General features: G+C 40.3%; 3 protein-coding genes across 5 annotated transcripts in view; 1 reads left to right on the top strand and 2 right to left on the bottom strand.

Annotated features, from left to right (window-relative positions):
* Window positions 1-5,581: 5,581 nt before the first annotated feature.
* On the bottom strand, window positions 5,582-10,418 carry LOC109464087 (centromere protein L-like). 3 transcript variants are annotated; one of them, XM_019761014.1, is made up of 7 exons: window positions 10,317-10,418; window positions 9,488-9,607; window positions 8,728-8,902; window positions 8,083-8,281; window positions 7,587-7,753; window positions 7,044-7,163; window positions 5,582-6,632 (listed from the first exon to the last, which is right to left on the bottom strand). In XM_019761014.1, the coding sequence occupies exons 2-7, from the start codon at window positions 9,586-9,588 to the stop codon at window positions 6,246-6,248; spliced, it is 1,149 nt and encodes a 382-aa protein (XP_019616573.1). In that variant the 5' UTR covers window positions 9,589-9,607; window positions 10,317-10,418; the 3' UTR covers window positions 5,582-6,245. The 3 variants fall into 3 exon arrangements, with proteins under 3 accessions (XP_019616573.1, XP_019616574.1, XP_019616575.1); XM_019761015.1 differs by having other exon boundaries at window positions 10,306-10,393; XM_019761016.1 differs by having other exon boundaries at window positions 10,324-10,376.
* A 210-nt stretch (window positions 10,419-10,628) lies between these two features.
* The window catches only part of LOC109464077 (checkpoint protein HUS1-like), a 31,787-nt gene continuing 23,634 nt past the window's right edge, over window positions 10,629-18,781 (top strand). Inside the window, exons 1-5 of the mRNA XM_019761004.1 lie at window positions 10,629-10,808; window positions 12,816-12,943; window positions 14,368-14,544; window positions 15,153-15,260; window positions 15,708-15,782. Coding sequence (XP_019616563.1) covers window positions 10,757-10,808; window positions 12,816-12,943; window positions 14,368-14,544; window positions 15,153-15,260; window positions 15,708-15,782 — 540 coding nt within the window. The 5' untranslated portion in view covers window positions 10,629-10,756. The remainder of the gene's footprint in view (window positions 10,809-12,815; window positions 12,944-14,367; window positions 14,545-15,152; window positions 15,261-15,707; window positions 15,783-18,781) is intronic.
* LOC109464073 (E3 ubiquitin-protein ligase TRIM71-like) overlaps window positions 15,953-18,781 on the bottom strand; it is a 4,403-nt gene continuing 1,574 nt past the window's right edge. The window contains exons 3-5 of the mRNA XM_019761000.1: window positions 17,438-17,695; window positions 16,960-17,169; window positions 15,953-16,818 (exon numbers count right to left, since the gene is read on the bottom strand). Of these exons, the coding sequence (XP_019616559.1) occupies window positions 15,980-16,818; window positions 16,960-17,169; window positions 17,438-17,695 (1,307 nt within the window). The 3' untranslated portion in view covers window positions 15,953-15,979. The remainder of the gene's footprint in view (window positions 16,819-16,959; window positions 17,170-17,437; window positions 17,696-18,781) is intronic.

Raw genomic sequence — 18,781 nt, 5'->3', positions numbered from 1 at the left:
AACCCTCAGCCACATCAACACCCAACTCAACAACCTACACGGCACTGAAGAAACCGACTTTGCTGTGAATGATGACGAAGTTCAAGAGTCAGCAGAGCAGCAAGAATCCTTGGATTCAGATTCCTTGCAAGCCCCTTCCTTGAGTTTGCTGCAAAGCGCGGCCGAAACTCAAGAAAAGGATTTGACAGAAAAAGAAAGCGTCAAAGACATTGAAGACGGTTCCACAGACCAGCCTGATCCTAGAGAAAACTCTCAGGTTGATAAAATCACAGTCAACAAAAATGGCCCACTCAGAAGAGCATCCGATACCGCCTACTGGCCTAAGAGAAAGAAGGGAGTGAAGAAGTTAGCCCGGGTGGCAGCTGTGTTGCTGAATGGCGTTCCGAGGGAGGGGATTCCAAAGGGCAGCATTCCGGTGTTCCGTAAGGGCAGGCTGAGTCTGGTGCGAGCGGACGACTTGAAGCCAAACGCTTGCAGCATCTGTGGCAAGAGGTTCTGGTACAAGTATGACCTCAGGAGGCATATGACCATGCACTCTGGTGAGTTGGGAAAAAAAAAGGATATCTGAAATTGTACTATACTTTCTTGTACTGTACTTTCATTACTATCACTTTGAAAGCAACATCAGCAACTGTACAGTGTCTGCGTCTGCTGTGCTGTATTTCACCTAAAAAAAATTCATGTATGTGTTCCTCTTGTATGACTGTCCATTACTAGTTAGCTTAATAATAACTCTAGTAACTATTCATACAGACATAATTGTAGACATACATGTACTAGTATATTGTTTACGTAACCCAGTGTTTTATAAGAAAGCATATCAGAAAACAGTAGAATCAGAGGTTCAAGATAATACCACATATGTATGACATTCCTGCAATTTTCCTTTCCAGATTTCCGTCCTCACAAGTGCAAGTTCTGTAAATACCGCAGCCGACAGATGAACCAGCTGAAGATCCACATGCAGAGACACAAGGGTGGGTTCTTATTTATTTATCATCTAAAATGTTCTTTGTACCATGGAAATTATGGTGGAAAGATTGATTTTACATGTGACTACCCAGAATCAACTTTTCAAGAAATGAACATTGAAACTGTAAGATTTGATCCACTCAAACCCTTTTTTTTTTTGAGTGTGTAACATAGCCAGCTGCTGCCTTGCTGAGTGCCTGTGAAGCTGGTATGTTACACTGAGAGGCAGTTACAATGTACACTAGCTATACAGATACAGTATGATAGGACCTCCACTCACTCATTCCAGCTATACAAATGCTAAAAATGTACAATAGAGGCCTTCATTGTCTTCGTCAGAAGGACTATGAAATTGTCTCGCCGGAGTGTGGGGAACTGCGGATTTTACGATATAACTCTGGAAGGCATGATTCCACGTCCATGATTTTTGGCAGGCAGATTACCGCTGTTAAGGCCCAAGTCAAGTACAAGTTTCGGCTTCGTGGGGGGTCTGTGCGTCACGTAGGTGCACCTTTTGTGTTTGTGGCTTGTTAGCAAGATAACTCAAATATTTGTAAAATGTTGACTATAATTCTTGGTGTGGTGCTTACTATTGTCGGGACCAAGGTTAAGTTCGTTACTGAGCTTCGTGGGGGGTTTCGTTGTGACTACAAGGGGCATTTTGTTAATTTTTCTTGTGAGCAGGATAACTTTTGTATGTGTGGACGGAAGTTAATGAAATTTGATAGGCATGTCACTGTGGTGGTCTCCAAGATTGAGTTCAAAGATGAGAGTCGTGGAGGTCGTTATGTCCCCGTAATAGGACCTTTTGTGTTTAGAAATCCCCCACCTACATCTGCTTGGAGACAGCCGACAGCTGGATATCGCCGGGGAACCTCATAATGGGATGGGATCAAATGACGTTACATGGAGGGATTGTACTATAACTTCAGCAGGGGGAGGATAGGTTGGACATATGTCAGGTTATTTTCTACGGCCACACCAAGTAATTGCTATGGATGACGTCCACTGGAGACCTTAAATCTAATTACCTTAAATTTAAGGCAAACGCGCAATAAAAACACGAAGGGCCGAAAAAACGAGATGCCTAGATTTGGAATATACTAACTGTAGAAGTACAAATGTTAGGACACAAAGAACACAAGAAACAAGACAGTCTTCTATTTGTCATAAAGACAAATTAACAAAACAGCAGTAGTCACCCTGTTCTGATTCTTTCCTTTATTATTTTTTGCGGCGCTGTCGTGACACTTTCAACACAGTAAGAATTTCTTGAACGTTTTTTTTCCAGTAACAGTCCAAACTCAAATAACGTGTGTGTGTGTGTGGGGGGGCTAACACGGGTGACGACGCATCTGTATAATCTGCGGCAAACCGTTTCAGGGTGTTCTGTACCATAAAAATACTAGTAGTACAGAGATTCTTTTGTTCTTTAGACCAAATTGATTATTAAAAAGAGTAAAGAATACGCATGTTAATTTCTCTAGAACGATGTACCTCTGACGAAGACATGAGATCTCCGACCTCTAGTTTATTCATTTGTTTGTTCATCTACATTTGTATGAAATTTGCTGTTCCAGGAGTGTTCCGACCTTTCCGCTGCCCTGCCTGTGACTACTCCTCCTCCACAAAACCTGAGATGAAGGCTCACGTTGCCAGGCACCTGACTGTCTGGACCAATCACATCTGCCCATTCTGTTACTATGGTTTCAGGTCAGTAAAGGAATCATTTCAAAGTGGTGGCAAGGTCGTCTTAATAGTTATAGGTGGCAAGGTAGACTGTGGTTAGGGTTGTCAAGTTGGAAATAAAATAAGTACATGTACTCATCTTCACCTGAGTGTAGTGAAGAAATAGGACTCCAGTAAAGTGCCTTCCCAATAGACACAATACTGGGGCCTGCTAAAGACTTGAACCCAGAATTTTCAGATTCTAAAAGTCAACAGTCCAAAGCACAAGACCATCTATGACAAGACTAACATTAGAATACATGTACAAAATGCACTAGGTTCTAGTTAGTGTTGTTTCACTGGGCCTGCTAGGGATTCCTAACTTAGAATCTTTAGATTCTAGGTCAACAATCTTAACCGCAAGACCACCTAAGACAAGACAAATCTTCTACATTGTACTTTGTACTAAGTTCTAGTTAGTGCAGTTTCACTATTATCTAGCAAGCAGTACAATGTATTACTGCTCATAAACACATGGTTACTTATTGTTTTGCAGAACAAATGATGAACTTATCGAACACCAGTCTACCAAGCACGGGTCAGTAGAGGGAAGTGCTTCAACCTCGATAGGCCTGGCACAGCGAAACTCCCACCTGTCTGTACCACAGTCATTTCAGCAGGGCAACCCAGCTCTCATAGGCATGGTCGGACAAAACCCCTCCCTGGTCCCTGGTATAGCAGGAATGCCTTGGGAGAACCCTGCACTTTTGGGAGGCGCAGCTCTCACAACCAACCACAAAGACAGTACAACAGAGGAGGAGAGTGTAGAAGACTTGGGTAGGAGTAATGGAAATGATGTGGGTTTGCTTCAACCTGGCCTTGTTATCCAAGATGTCAGGAGTCTGCAATCTACTGAGGGGGACAGGGAGTCTACAGAAGTGTTCAGGTCATCGGAGGAAAGGGCTACTGAACAAGACTTGGCGAAAGACATGCTAGTGGAGTCAGAAAGTGCTATTGATGATGTGCAAGCAAAAGTACAAGTTTCTGATCAAACATTTGTAGAAGAGAGTAGAGAGAGTAGAGTAAGACAAGGAGCCGTAGAGAGCAAGGGAGCTGATACAAGTGTAGTTTCTCCCCTCACACAGGACAGTGACACATACACAGTGCAATATGGCAAGAGGAAGTTGACCTCTACAGAGAACGAGTGGCCAAGTGCAAAAGAAGCAAAGAGGGACGACTCGGTGCAAAACAGTGGTGCAACTATTGCTGTTTTGCGACCAACCGATGAGTTGATTTTGTGCAACACGTTCGGACACAGTCGCAAACAAGATGTGGAATTGTCTCCAGGGCAGCAACTGGAATTCTGGGTAAAGAAGAACACAGTTGCAGCCCCACAATGCAATGGGGATGTTGCAGAAAAGGCCACAGAGATCTCAAAATGCAATGGAGCGTTAGAAGTAAAAGAACGGATAGACTCTGACAATCCGGACTTGATAAATGTAGATTATGACGACCGTGTTGAAACTCGTGTTTTTACAAAGATAGAGAAGGTGGAGATGAAATGCAAGGCCTGTAACTTTTCAACAGTTGATCAGAAAATAATGAGAGAGCATGTTATGAACTGTGCTTCAAACCAGAGATGAACTACATGTACTTGTAATCTACTAGTGTAACATGATTTATCATTGAATGAATCATATATGCATTTGTACATTTTTCTTATGCTTCTCCACCAGTTTTGGACAATCATAAATGTGGAAAACCAAAGTACTGCCTCATTTTATGTCATAGGGCTGACATCTTTTTATTTTGCGTTTTATTTTATGTTTGTATTTTACTTCTTTTTTTAGTTCAGAAATTTAGCTTTCAGTAAGGACTTGACTTCTCCAATGTCTTCACTTTGAATGTTATACTTTGATATTGAAGGTGTCTTCATGTTGCTTGTTGATACCCATATACATTTGTACTAGTATTAGCATACATTTGTACATATGTACTAGTACAAGCCTTATACTACAAACACTACATGTATCTGTGCTACAGGTTAGTAATACAAAATGTGTACATTTTAAGTTGTAGTTTATGTTTCAGTATTGGACCTATATTTTTTTCTTTGTAAATATGTAACTTGTAGCATTTTTTTTAAATCCTATGTTTTCCACCAACCATTACCTCCCAAGTGTTAAACAGTGTCAGGTTCACTGTTTACTAGTAGTTTTATTGTGTGGATACATCTCAGGTACAGACTGTTTCAGCCATTATTTCACTTCATAGGTACGTCATACTCTGCCATGTGTGTATTCAGCTTCAAACTAAAAAAAAATTACACAAATCTGTAAAATCCTTGATGTAGTCTGTTAATTGGGGTCACATTTTAAAGTTAATTCTACGTCACCTTGTCTTCGGCATATAAGAAAATTTACAAATTGACTTTGGACACGAATGAATTAAAAATGTTAAAATATATATAATATTATAGATGATAAAATGTACCATTGATAAGCACAGTATCTTTCAGGAAGAGAAATGCGTCATTCATAAGTTTGAATATTGTCATGTACACTAGTGCTGTTCTTGATGATGTAACAAATTGTAGCGTCTCACAACTTACATGTATCTACATACATGTATATATTATATATATCAAAACTGACACAAGTGTTATTCCAAAAATGACATTTATTCCTTATAATACATATTGTATTTTTAACACGCCATGAAATAAAATATTAAAAGCTTACCCTTACAATGCCTCTTGTATACTTATGAGTACAAGGGTGCTAGTTTTTCTCTAACACATGCAACTAGGTTTGAAGACTTCATAACTACTATCAGCCTCCATAGCATGCCAAAAACTGGGGGGTTTGGGGGTCTTTGGGATCTTTTATGTTCTATTTTCTGATTGCATATAGACAACATAGCTGGCCTGGTTGAATTACCCCCGTTTTTTGAACTGGGCTAATCAGAAAACAGCCGAAAAGACCACAAACCCCCCAGTTCTATAAGCCTGCTATGGAGGCTATACTACTATATTGTTGTGTGAAAGAAGCATTACACGCAGTACTACAAGGTACAGCAGTAGGAATCATTGGAAATTTTATACTCAGTCCATCACCCTACACTTTTTGTAGGATATGCAAATCTTGCAATAACAAATTAATGAGGTTGAATTTTCAACTATAACATGTTCAGATTTTACAGTTTACATAATACAAAATTTACAATGTACCACAGTCATCATCTCAGTCTTTAACAAAGAATTTGAAGGGCCACAAACTTAACTGAGAATACATGTACAATATAAGATGGTTCTTTTTGAAAACAGTGGGTATTCATATCAAAGGTTTCAGTGACAGTCTGTCTTTAGGGCAGCAATGACTGGTTCTGATTCGTACTGCAGCTAGATGTCACTGCTGCAATATTACAAACGTGGTCCCAAATGTAAAGTGTTATCACACGATATATACATAGTGTCAAGCTTGGTAATACAGTTTCTGTTATAGTCTATATCCCTCCTTATCACAATTCATAACTGGAGTGCATTGGCCAACCCAATGATCATGAAGTTACAATATACTCGGAGATTTACTGAGTATCCTTTATTACTACAATCTACTCTCGTTTGCTGCCTTTAAGCACGCAGTGAGAGGGCTCCTCTCGAGCGCAAACGACGTCATCATTCGCAAAACTGCGTGAACATGATCAACCGACAAAATCTTCAGCCTTCCAACTTTATCCACGAACAGGACAGGTGTGGCTACGAGAGACAGTTTCATCATGTCTAAGTGGATTTTGAAGTAGTCGAAAACGTGCGTCTCCAGCGCTTGTCGGAAGAGGTGGAGCTCGTCAAGTTGGAGACCATTTTCTGTGTCCTCTGAGACGCTGTTTAACAGGGCCTGGGCCAGTTTGACGGGGATTTGGAGGGATATTTTGTCCAGACCTGCTTCCTTCAGGGGTACATCATACTGTAGGTCCAGAGTCTGTTGTTTCACCTACAAACAAACAGTCAAAACATTAGCTACATGTACATATGAGTGCATATTATGTGAATATCATACTTTGAGTCTGAGTTTAGGAGTATTTTCCATCTACATGTATGCAACATTTCTATGTTTTTTTCACAACACGCAAGTGTATACAAGTGCAATCACTAAGTTGACTAACATGTACTTTGAAAGTCAAATTAAAGTTTGTAAATTTACTATTTTTAAAGTCTACAAAGTCAAAATTTCTTCATCATGGTTTTGGATAAAAGTCAAGCCCAGTGTTTCATACCACAAAATGTTTCCTTTAAAGGCTGAAGCTTAGCTCACATTAACACTAAGGAATAACACAGAAAACAAGCCAATGGGGTGGTTTGTTACATCTCCTGCATCCAATAGGATCTGGTGTAACATCCTTACCTTGCCACTGTTACCCCTGACCAGTCCCAGTGCCATGGCCCACAGGAGATCAGACGACTGGAAGGACATGGGACAAACTCTGCAGTCAAACCTCTGTTCCAGCCAGCTCACTACAGCATTCTGTAAACAGTTAACAGTGTTACTCCTCAGCATGGATGGATATTTTGCATCCAGAGTGAATAGACTCATATGCACTAATGAAAATTTTACGTATACTGTATCAAGACAGAGTAAAAACTGCCAAAAAAACACTTACTGATGTGAACTTCTACTGTATTCAACTTTGGGTTAGGATAAGAGAGAAGAACACAGAAATACCTGCAGAAAATGGACTGGGTGTGGAGACTAGTTCCAGTGCAGCTACAATGGTGAAACCTTCTTTTCTAATCTCTCTTTAAATATGTAAATTTTACCGAACAGGATGACGATATTAGAAGTGATTGAGGTTTTGCTAGATTAAGCCCATGGTTAAACTTAAAGTCATACACAATTACTGTATATATAATACAGATCCATACAATACATGTACTAGACTAGACCCACCTGCAGTGTTGCTGGCCCTGTCATGAGTAGAAGAGGGAGTACAGAGAAGGCCCCCTGCTCTGTCTGTGACACCTCCCCCTCCACATTACACAGCACAGCGTACAGACTGCCCGATCTTCCTGGGGTGTCTCTTCTCTTCACTGTGATCTCCAGGGCAAAACTCTCATCTGAACAAGATAGAGGAATGCAGTGATGATTAGAAGTCCAAATTTCTGGTGCATCTAATCATACAAAGCATCCATGATGAAGTAGAATTTAGCAGTGGTGTTGGGAAAATACAATACAGTGGCTTGCTAAGATGATCCAATTCAATGGATCAAATACACACACACAGTGTCATACATTACATGCACACACACACACACACACACACAGACCGATGTCTTTCACCTGCTTACGTTTCTTACTTAAGTGGACCTTATAGACACTGAAACATAAGCAGTTGTAAGGTGAGAGACATTACTGGTTGTGTAAAAGAAAGCTCCACTAGACTAACCTGTATCCTCCTTCACTGTAACTGCAGCCTTGTACATGTTAGCATCTGCAGCTGTAGCCAGCTGTGCCAGGTGCAGGGACAGAGCACCTGACAGCTGTTTGACACCTGCCTTGTCCCACCTGTACCTGTACAGCGGTGTAACGTGGTACACACTCAGGCTGCACCTGACTAGACCGGACCAGTCTGGCTGGGCGTCAACCTACAGAAAACAAACAAGGATGATGTTTCAGATTTGTTGTACATGTAGAATGAAAAGCTACCAAACTATTTGCTTACATTGTTATACGCAAGGCAGGCAGAGATATCTAGGTAACTATGGCAGACTTCACAACCTTAGCCATACTGCTTTGTGATCCTCCTAGTGCAATGGACAAAAAATTACAGCACCAAAAATCTGTGGCAATGTGTACATTTTGTACATTACAGAAATACACAGAGATATGCTAAAAGTTAGTAAAAACTGTAAAACAGTCTTCATGTTTTGGGGTGAAGCAATAATAAATACTACATGTATATGAAAGAGCATCCTTGATAATGATAAGGCTTGCCTCATCGTGTATACTATTAGTATTACGTAATGTTCTACCTGTAGCTCTAACCTTCATTGACCTGTACATTTTATGAAGAAATATGAACTATACCCACCTCTTGTGTGTTAGTCCTGTCTGTAGCAGGGGACACCATACTGCGAGTTCTGGGTGTTCTGTAAGGCGTGTATCTCCTCTGAAGGTGACCTTTCTGAAGTGTTCTATTGAGTCTGCTGACACTCAGACTGGTGCCCCCCTCCCCACCAGGGGTGTCTCTCACACCTGTGCCAAACCTTGTTTAAAAAAATGAGGAAGGAAGAGAAATTTGTAAATATGTTAATAGAAAACAAACTAGAAAAGGATAAATAAAAAGGAGAGGAACTGAACATGTGATTCCTTCCAATATTGGAAAAAGCAGCATGAGACTGAGAGGAGCACAAAGTGATGAAATATTACTAAACTCACATGAGGGAGAAAAGCTAGAAGGCAAGCACATGGTAGTCTCCACCAGACTCTTTTGTAGGCTGAATAAATAGTAGAAATTGGCCTAAAAAGAATGTAGCTGGCCAGGGGAGTTGCATGGCAAACTGGACACTCTATGGCCGGCTAACTCCTTGATACCTTGATACATCTTCAGGAGAGAAGGCTTCTCGTCAGCCTGTTGTGTCCTGGTCTTCACTCATACTGCGTACTTTCATCTCTCCCAGTGATTATCTAACCTGGTTTTGAACTGGTTTACTCCGCTGGCCAGCTACATTCTTTTTAGGCCCATATCTAAGTTACTTATTCAGCCTGCAAAGGAGTCTGATGGAGACTAAGCACATGGGACTATCTTCCAACAAAGGAGAGTGGATCAACAGATAAGAACAACCACACACCTGGTGCTTCTGTAGGTGTTCCTCTCCGAGGCAGGTGTGTCAGACACAGCTGTGCCAGGTGTGCTGGTGTCGTGGTCAGGTGTGTCAACGTCCTCAGGCATGGCTCTACAATTTGTGAACCTGTGTGTGGAGAAAGGTAATACTGTAATCAGATTCAGACACATTAGAAACTGTAATACTTTTTTGCTGTTGATACGAAAATCCAACAAATACACCAGATGCTTAAAAACCACAACAGGCACAACTGATGTTTGACTACAGAGCTCTGGATCATCCCCAGAAACCAGAGATGTCTGTGCACTGAGACTGAAAGAGAAGAGCGGCCTAAATGGGAACTCTCCTACCTGGCCGTACACATGATCTACTCTACTCTTAGGTCTGGGCCTGTACTAGTACCTTTTTTACAGGGTTACAGGATTTTTTTTTTCTTTTTAGGAACACAGCCCTAATTTTAAATATGGAGTTTGGCTTTTACCTTGATAGTAAATTAAGTTGATACGGGTTTAAAAAATCTAAGTTTGACCTCCATTTTCCTTTTTATACTTATGCTATCTCTGCTTTCAGTATTCTAAGTATGCAGCTGACTTCTCGGCTTTTTCACAACGCTTGTTACTAGTGTTAGTGTCTTGGACCCCCCTCCCCACTATTTCCGCATTTATATAAGCCCATATTATAGAGTAGAGTAGAGTAGAGATAAGCTAACGAAACAACTTTTTTCGTGGAATGGGGAGTCCAAAAGTTTGTGCGAACCATAAACATCACTGTTAACTTTGTTTTTGCTCTAAAATCGAAGCAAAGTTATCAAAACAACAACTCACAAAATACTCACAACCGACGATTTCGATTCAATCCTGCCGCCCAAACTGGCCCGAACGTTTGTCTTCCTGTCCCTTCATCTGATTGGTCAATTTTGAGGGATAGTACAGTACTGCACCTTTTGGAAGGATGAAACATATGAAAAGTATCAATTTTACACTATAAATGACCTATAATGTCAAAAAAATCGCATTGATGTTTACACTTTTGAAAATAATTCTTTGTGTAGAAAATTTATGCAAAAAGTATTTAAAAGAGTGAACTTTTTTATTCATCCCCAATACATGAACTAACGTACTATCCCGTACATCCCATGAGCCACCACTGTTACCTTTGACCTTATCAAAATGGCGGCAAGATTTGGAGTTCGATCTCGGAACACATAAACTTTCACGATTTTATCGAAAAAGGAAGACTTTTTCTCTACATTACCGATTACATACCGAAGGCGAGATGCGTTTTCGAGCAAAGATCGTCGATATCGCCTGCATACAGCATTTCACGCGTGAGTATTTCCGAGTTTTGTGGTTTGATTTCGATGCTTGATGCAACCACAGATTTTTGAACGTAGCACAGTATTTGTCGCACGATTCAGTCAGTGTGCTTTCACCCCATAATCATATATACCATTTCGGAGGGATGATATATTTATACCATATTGTAAGAAAATAATGTGATAAATAGTTAATTCTATTTATTCGAAGAAAGGAACATATTTTGAGGATTAAACTTCGGTGTGTGATTGGACATTCCCTGTGTTGTCGAACCGGCTGCTATGTTCAGCCAAGTTGCTGAAGAGGACTCGAAAATGGCGACAGCTCGGGAACATGTTGATCCGTTGGACGCCGCTTTCGACGAAATATTCCTCGCGGAAGAAAAATTCCAAAACCAGGGCTACCAAGAAGGATTCGAGCTCGGAAAACAAGCAGGGATCGAAGAGGGCCGCGTCATGGGGATCAGCCAGGGGAGATCTGTTGGATCAGAAGTTGGATTCTACCACGGATTTGCTTGTTCATGGAAAGTTATTCTGGAGAGCGACACTTCTTCAAAAGGACCCCGAGCCCTGAAGGCTGTGGACGCACTTTTGGAGCTGATCTGGAGAATACCTATAAGGAATGCGGAGTATGGCAGTCTTACAGAAGACTTGGACAGGATAAGAGCCAAGTTTAGACAAGTCTGCTCACTTCTTGGTGTATCTCCTGACTTTGGGAACACCAAATCGTCCCTGTCGTTTTAGATAGTTTGTAAAACCAAAGTCGTGCTTTCTTGAGAACTGTGTCGTCCAAATATCTGATCACCAATGCAAAGATGATGGTGTGGAAAAACGGATAAGATAGAATAATTTTGCTTATCTGAAGTCTTCTGTCAGCCCTTCACAACTGCAGTGCAAGTATTTTTGCAGCTATTGGATTACAGAGAAGATTTGTATGTGACAGCTGGCTGTCTGATTGTGCCTTTACGACGGGGGATCTGTTACTATGATAGCAATGGATCTGATTGATCAAGACTGGAGCTGCTGCCTCCTTGTTTTACGTGTTCACCAACAACATGGATCAGTTACAGAAACCTTGACCTCAGATGACCTAGCAACTAGTAGAAAGTTATTCTACTGAATAGCTACTTGTGTTATATGAACCTGACAAATGTTTACAGAAATTCAAGCAGGAGTGGACTTTATGCAATTTTTATATGACTGACTTATAAATTAGTGTTTGTCTTCACCATACCACCATGTTTATGGTACACATTGTTTAGTTCTGACTGAAAAAAAGAATGCTAAGTTATCCAATGCTGTTCCTGGCCTATAACTTACAGTATAAGTTATAAATGTACTGTGTAATATAAGTTAACTCATTTCCATGACTCATGAGCACTGTACTTGTCAAAGTATTTTGAATTTTTACCCGTAAGGGATGACTCGTAAAAATACTGTATCTTACCTTAGATGCTGTAGTTAAGATATGTATATACATGTACTAGTAGTGCATGTACACACTTATAAATATTATGACATTGTTGTAACAGTCCATTATTTTCATGATTTGTCATATCAACATGGAGATTCTTTTCTACTCTGAAGTTTGAAGACTTAGAGTTTCTTGCTGCTTTACAAAAAGGTGCTACTGTTTCACTACAAATAAAGTCTTTAACGTCATGTATTTGGCTTTGGTTGTAACTCATCTTTCACAGTCTATTTTGAGACAGTATGTAACGTTATGAAAGAAGCTAATACTATTATTATTAAGGCATAGACAAAACCAAGTTGCATGTGTACAAAGATAGATAATGCCAACAATTGTGCCACATGTTAAAACACAGGCTGGTTTCTGGCACCACAGCACAAGTCAGAAAGGACAAACAATAAAATGCATATAATAGTAAGTATTTATATATTTATTATTAATACTAAGTATCAATAACAATCAGGCATTTTTAGTTTATTTTTAGCTAGTCTGAATCTGACTACCTTTTGCTGCAAAGAAAATAACCATGCTGCTTCCCCTATTGACAGGAGTGGTCTCTACCATCTCGAAGCTGTGTAAGACCTGCACCTTCCGACTGACTCCTGGGAAAATCTACTTCATCCTGTCTGAACAGGTGGCTAACGGCGGGGTCAGTATGTGGTGTGAGCTGCCGCAGGTAAGGTGCTTCAATAAAACATAGCTTTAAGCCGGTGATATATATCAGATATGCAGGTTAGTGCAGATAAAATTGAACCTGCAGATAAAATTTGAGCTATGCAGGTATTTCTGATGATGTCTACCAGGCCTGGGTGTCATCGAATTTCAAATGGCAACCCAGAAATCTTTCGGGATTACCGTTTCGAATTGGATGGCACCCTGGCTACTGTCTACCTGCACTGGCTCAATCATTTTGCAGGTAAGGTTTGTCTGGTACAGGTAAATTTGTACCTGCACTTTTAAGCCTTAAAGTTTGTAAGTTTTCCTACTGGTATTTCTGCAAGATATGATTTTGGATCCAAACTCTTTCTGTTTTGTTGTTATTACCTTCGCCAAGAAGGTTATGTTTTCAGTAGCGTTTGTCTGTGTGTGTGTTTGTGTGTGGTTTAGCAAGATAACTCGAGAAGCAGTGGATGGATTGGAATGAAACTTGGTAGGTGGGTAGGTCTACATGAGACCTAGAAATGATTAGATTTTGGGCCCCCTGGCGGCTTTCCTAGGTACTGCAGCTGAACTTCCGGTTTTGATATCTCATGTTCTGGACATGCTAGGGTCACGAATTTTGGTTGGCAGATAGCTCTTGGGGTAGGGAAGAAGTGACATGAGTTTGGGTCCCCTAGCGCCTTGTTATGGAACTGCAGGAGCATTTGTTGAAAAAAAATTGAAGGACGATAACTCAAGAACCGGTTGACGTATTGTCGTGATTTTTGGTATGTAGGTAGTTGAAGTGATGCTTGACATAATCAGATGGCAATTATGCAAATCAGGAGATAATTTGCATAATTAATGAGGAAATTCTATAAATCTGCTTTGTTCGATAATAGAACTACGAACACTTGTAGGGAAGGGATAGGGAATGAGAAAAAACATCTGAGGATATAGATTATGTAAATGAGGACCTAATTCGCATAATTAATGGAAAATTTTTATACTTTCATAGTTGTAACTACTGGGAATTTCATACTTGCCACATTTGGAAGTTAAGTGAAGGTGAACAGCAATAAACATAATTTATTCAAATCATGACCTTATTTGCATAATTTATGAGGAAGTGCTATAATAGCCTTTTTCTTAAGATAAGGCTATCTATCATTGGGTGGAGAATATGATCAACTGATGTAATCTATGCAAATGAGGCTCTTATTTACAAAATCAATAATTAAAATTGTATAATTCGTCAACCGCAAGGGTTAACATCATTTGGCGAAGGTATGAGATCGTGGAACTCTTGTTGTATATTTTAAATGGCTGTGAGTTTTACTTAATTCCATTGAAATTGAGCATTCAACCTGAAATGTTTCGGAAAAATACCCATACGTTTTTCCTGGAGTAATTAAGATAAACAAAAAATAACAGACTTTCCACATGTTTGTCCTTGTACAGGCGAACTTCTTTGACCAGTTCCAGATGGACGGAGTGTCTACCGAGGATAATGAAATCTACCTGGAGCTGGTACCAGACAACATGAGCCGAGCGCTCAAGTCTGCACAGGCTGCAAAACTGGTCAAAATCAAACTCACCAAGAAACATGCTGCATGTCTTACCTTTGAAATTGAACTGGTGAGTTTTAGCAACTTACTCTTAGGCCATGTCAGTGTATTTCCTAAATTCTGAGACATTTTAGTAGAGTTAGAACTTTCGAGCACTTACTGACTAATAGGTACATGTATTTGTAAAGGTACTAATTTACACTAGTATACACATATTTTTGACATTCGTGTGTCACTATTGCCTTTGAAATTAAACTGATGAGTCCTAACCATTTTACTCTCAGGCCACATGAGTTTATATCCTTAGTTCTGAGACATTTTTGTCTTAAATTTAAAATTTTAAACTGCAGGTAATGTTTACTTGTTTATCAAAGGTAAGATTGAGTATCTGAATTCACTATTATGAATTTGATAACCTTAAACCTTAGCCTAGTTGATGATGTCTGCATGAAAGGTGTAGGAAATGTTTATTATTTTGTTTTTAAGACTTTACGTATTTGACAAACTGAAGTTTGTGAATATCACGTGGGGTGTGTCTGGGAGGGACAGTACCTCCCAAACACCCTACACACCCCAAGTGATATTGACAAACTTCAGTTTTCAGTAAGTGTTGTGAGTGTGTTAGTTTCAATGTGTGCTGTTGCTTCTGCTCAAGATTGTTGTCTTTGCCCACACCAGCCCTCCCTGACGAACCAGTCGCGAACAGTTGTCCATGATGTACCAGTAAACGTGATCGCTCGCCGACTGTGGGGAGAGTATCAGGAACCAGCCATGCCTCAATTTGACGTTCGTTTTATTCTCCCTTTTCTACCTTTTTAATCAAATTATCTGAATAAGAATACTTGCTAATCTCACTATTGCAAATGATAGCAAACCACAAGACCAAGACCAAGGAATGCCTACTTTTTGAAGTAGTATAATATTGTCATGTTAAAGTACAAAAGTAGAAAATGTTGTTAAAAGATAAAATACAGTGCATGTCCTTTTTATAGCAAAGACATATTACATACAAGGTATGATCAAATTTTTAATGCACAAATATTCACTGCAGACATTTAAAGCCTCAAAGAACTTTTCTTACAATAATGTTTAGAGGAGGATACATCTCAGAACATTAGAACAAGCCTTTTCTTTTAAAATTGGGCAATTACAGTCACAAGAACACAAAAAAATACTTTACACCTTTTATGCCTTATGTAAACTTGTATGATTTTACCCCTTTTCTTGTTTCAGGTGAGTGTGTACCTGCCTCCTCTTAAGACAATCAAAACTGTGGTGGAGAAAATGAAGAACCTGTCTAATTTTCTGGTAAGATTAGAGCTATGTAATCTAAGGTATGTGCTAAGACACTGGCAAAAAAGTTGTGTTTTCAGCTAGTACATAGTTTTACAAGCAAAACTGTATCTACATACATCAATGAGTTCAATACAGCAACAACAATTGCCATTTTGCATGTACAGTACCTCCAGTGCAGTACACACTGCTTTCCCCTTTATGGTACAGCACTAATCCTGTCTCCAGACTGATACAGTGTAACCTTCCCAATCAGTCATCACCACATCTCCACCTGGTGACACAGTAACAGCCCAGGGTTTCTTCATACCACTTCCAATGTAAGACAGAAATCTGCCCTGACTGTCGAACACTTTCACACAACGATTTTCATTGTCAGCCACAATGATGTTTCCCATCCCATCAACACAAATGCTCTGAGGATATTTAAACTGACTTTCATCAGATCCCTCACTCCCAAACTTGAACTTGAAGTTTCCCTCTCTGTCCAAGACATGGACACAGTGATTGTTGTCATCAGTGACCAGAATGTTCCCCTCTCCATCCACAGTGACACATTGTGGCTTCCAAGGCTTTGGTGACCTATGACCTGAACCATATGTCCCCACCTCAGAACCATCTTGGTTAAACACTCGAAGTCGACCATTTTGCCCAGCACGCTGTGTAACAATCACCTGTTCTGTTGCCATAGCTACAGTTATGCCACCGAGGTATCCAACATGTGGCAGATCTATTGTGGCCAAACAGGTGCCTTCCCTGGAATACTGCACTACATGTCTATCACCCACCACCCACAGGTTGCCATTTCTATCTACAGCAACATCCTCTGGCCTTAACTTTTCACCAGTTGGCAGAGTTGTTGTGAACTCTCTGATATAATCACCATCCATTGTGAACACCTGGATTCTTATGTTACCCTGGTCAGCAATGTAAACCTCATTGTCTTGTGAGACAGCTACTCCCCAAGGATATTTAAATTCCCCCCTACCTGATCCCCATCCCCCAAACCTGACTTTCTCCACCCATGGTTGTCCCACCCTGATTGGTCTGACTTTTGTATCTTTAAGTTTAACTTTCCTTTTAGGCTGAACAACCGACTGTTTGACTTGTCCTGTATATTTTGTTGCTTTGGCTTTATTCACGAAATGTTTGTCTGACATGGTTTGTACTGGATCTTGTTGCTGACTTCCACCCTCCACGGGTTGCTTGGCAGTCAGCAGCTCATCATTTCTTGCCTCCATTTCCTTAATGGCCTCCTGAAGCTGCTGTATTTTCTTGTTCATTTCTGCCTTCTGTTCCAGGAGGGCTTTTGAATTCTTCTCTTCCAACAACTTTATTTCCTTCCTTATCGCTTCAATGTTCTCAGCCTTTCCCTTATCAGACTTTGGCTTTTCATTTAACTCTGTTGAGAAAGGTATGAATATGTTTGATTAGTCTCAAAGTTTACAGGTAATGATATGATCATAAAGTGTCTACTAGGTAAATGAACAATCTAGATGCACATCTTATGCCATTCCTTATAGACAGTCACAGCTGTCAGATGAAAACATAGAAATCTAATTGACATGATGGAAATATCAGGCATAAATATAATCCTTGACGTCATTTTTGTTTCCACTGAAAGTTTCAACATGTATAGTTGACTAGTATGTGATAAAAGACTGACGTACCAGGATATTCGCCCTTCAGACTGTCCACAACAAGTTGTAGCTGTGCAGTTTTTAGTGCCTCCATCAGCACATGTATGGTGGCTGCGTTTCCCTTCCGCTTGTGCCATTCCTGCAGTAGTTCCATACAGCGAGACTTGTCGTCCCGCCGTTTGCCTTCAATGTTGTCTATGTCTGGTGTCTCAAACCCCAGACACCAAGCCAGGTCCTTCCAGTCGGAGCTCACCTTGTTCTTTATAAAGATGAAATACCTCCCAACACCTGCAAGGCAACGGTAAGGTGAAACAATAATTTTTGAATAAAGTACAATTTTATGTACAAGTTGTATATAAAAATCATTAGGTAGCTTTTCATAAAGAGTTCTGCCCCTCAGTACATTGTTCAACTGGTTTCCGTGATAACAAAACTCAACAAAAAACTTATTATATAATAAGTGTTATATATGATTGTTACTCCGTGAAGGAGGTCAGGACCTCCGGACGGAGTGTTGTAATCGGCTGATTTTTCATGTTCGCAGTCAAAACACTGGGTTCTCTTCGTGTAATCGGCACGCAATTTGATACGCCGTCTGCGGGCATGCCCGTGTTGATGCACGAATGTGTATTTTTGCCGTTGCTGCTTTCGCGGTCAATGTAATATCGCAGACGCACCCCTACAATTACGAGGCGAATTGGAACGGTCCAGAAAAACGCGTTGTTTGGAATAGCGGGGGGGGAGGTAAAAGTTCATGCAGATACGGGGTGGTTTTTATAAGTGGTTCCAGATGTTTTTGCCCATGGTTAAGAGATGCCAAGTTTTTTGGAAGATGTTCGCAGCCAAAACGCATTCTGCCGTACGTCGCATATCTGTGTAATTTCGCATGTGGTGTTGCATTATGTCCGGGATGATGCACGTCTTTTTATTTTTACCGTAGCTGTTTTGATATTGGAGTAAATGGTTATTTTCGAAACATCCCTACTTTTACAATCCTGTGGAATAGGCCGTAGGTTTAGGCAGTTGTCTGGTAGCAGAGGTACTGTAAGCAGATATCCTGGTTATCTGGCCGACGGTAGTAACACTCGCGGTGCTTACCGCCACTGTTGCTGGAATTTGGCTTGTTCCAGGCGCGCTTAATTAGGTACAGGCACCGTAAGACGGTGGGGCTGTCTTTGTTACTAGACACGACCATGATAGTCCGATCTTTATGTGAATGCAATGATTGTGTGTGTGTTATTAAAATGAACTTCGAACTTGAAGCACAGTATCTTTACACGCCCTCGGGAGGCAGTAATGGATTTAGCTCTTTGTATGTTTTATTGCTTGTGACGCGCCCTCATTGTATTAACCGTTGCCTAATTATAATGTCTG

Source organism: Branchiostoma belcheri, unplaced genomic scaffold, assembly GCF_001625305.1.
Source record: "Branchiostoma belcheri isolate BF01 breed outbred unplaced genomic scaffold, Haploidv18h27 scaffold131, whole genome shotgun sequence".
Classification (NCBI taxonomy): Eukaryota; Metazoa; Chordata; class Leptocardii; order Amphioxiformes; family Branchiostomatidae; genus Branchiostoma; species Branchiostoma belcheri.
Note: the sequence above shows the minus strand (reverse complement) of the source record. Positions and strands in the feature narration are given on the sequence as shown.

Excerpts from the sequence above, each read along its gene's own strand:
- LOC109464087 (XM_019761014.1), bottom strand. The coding sequence starts at position 9,588 with ATGCCTGAGGACGTTGACACACCTGACCACGACACCAGCACACCTGGC. Across the intron at positions 7,754-8,082 it reads TACAGTGAAGGAGGATACAG|ATGAGAGTTTTGCCCTGGAG; the intron begins GTTAGTCTAGTG and ends TATCTTGTTCAG. Across the intron at positions 7,164-7,586 it reads CAGGGCCAGCAACACTGCAG|AATGCTGTAGTGAGCTGGCT; the intron begins GTGGGTCTAGTC and ends AACTGTTTACAG.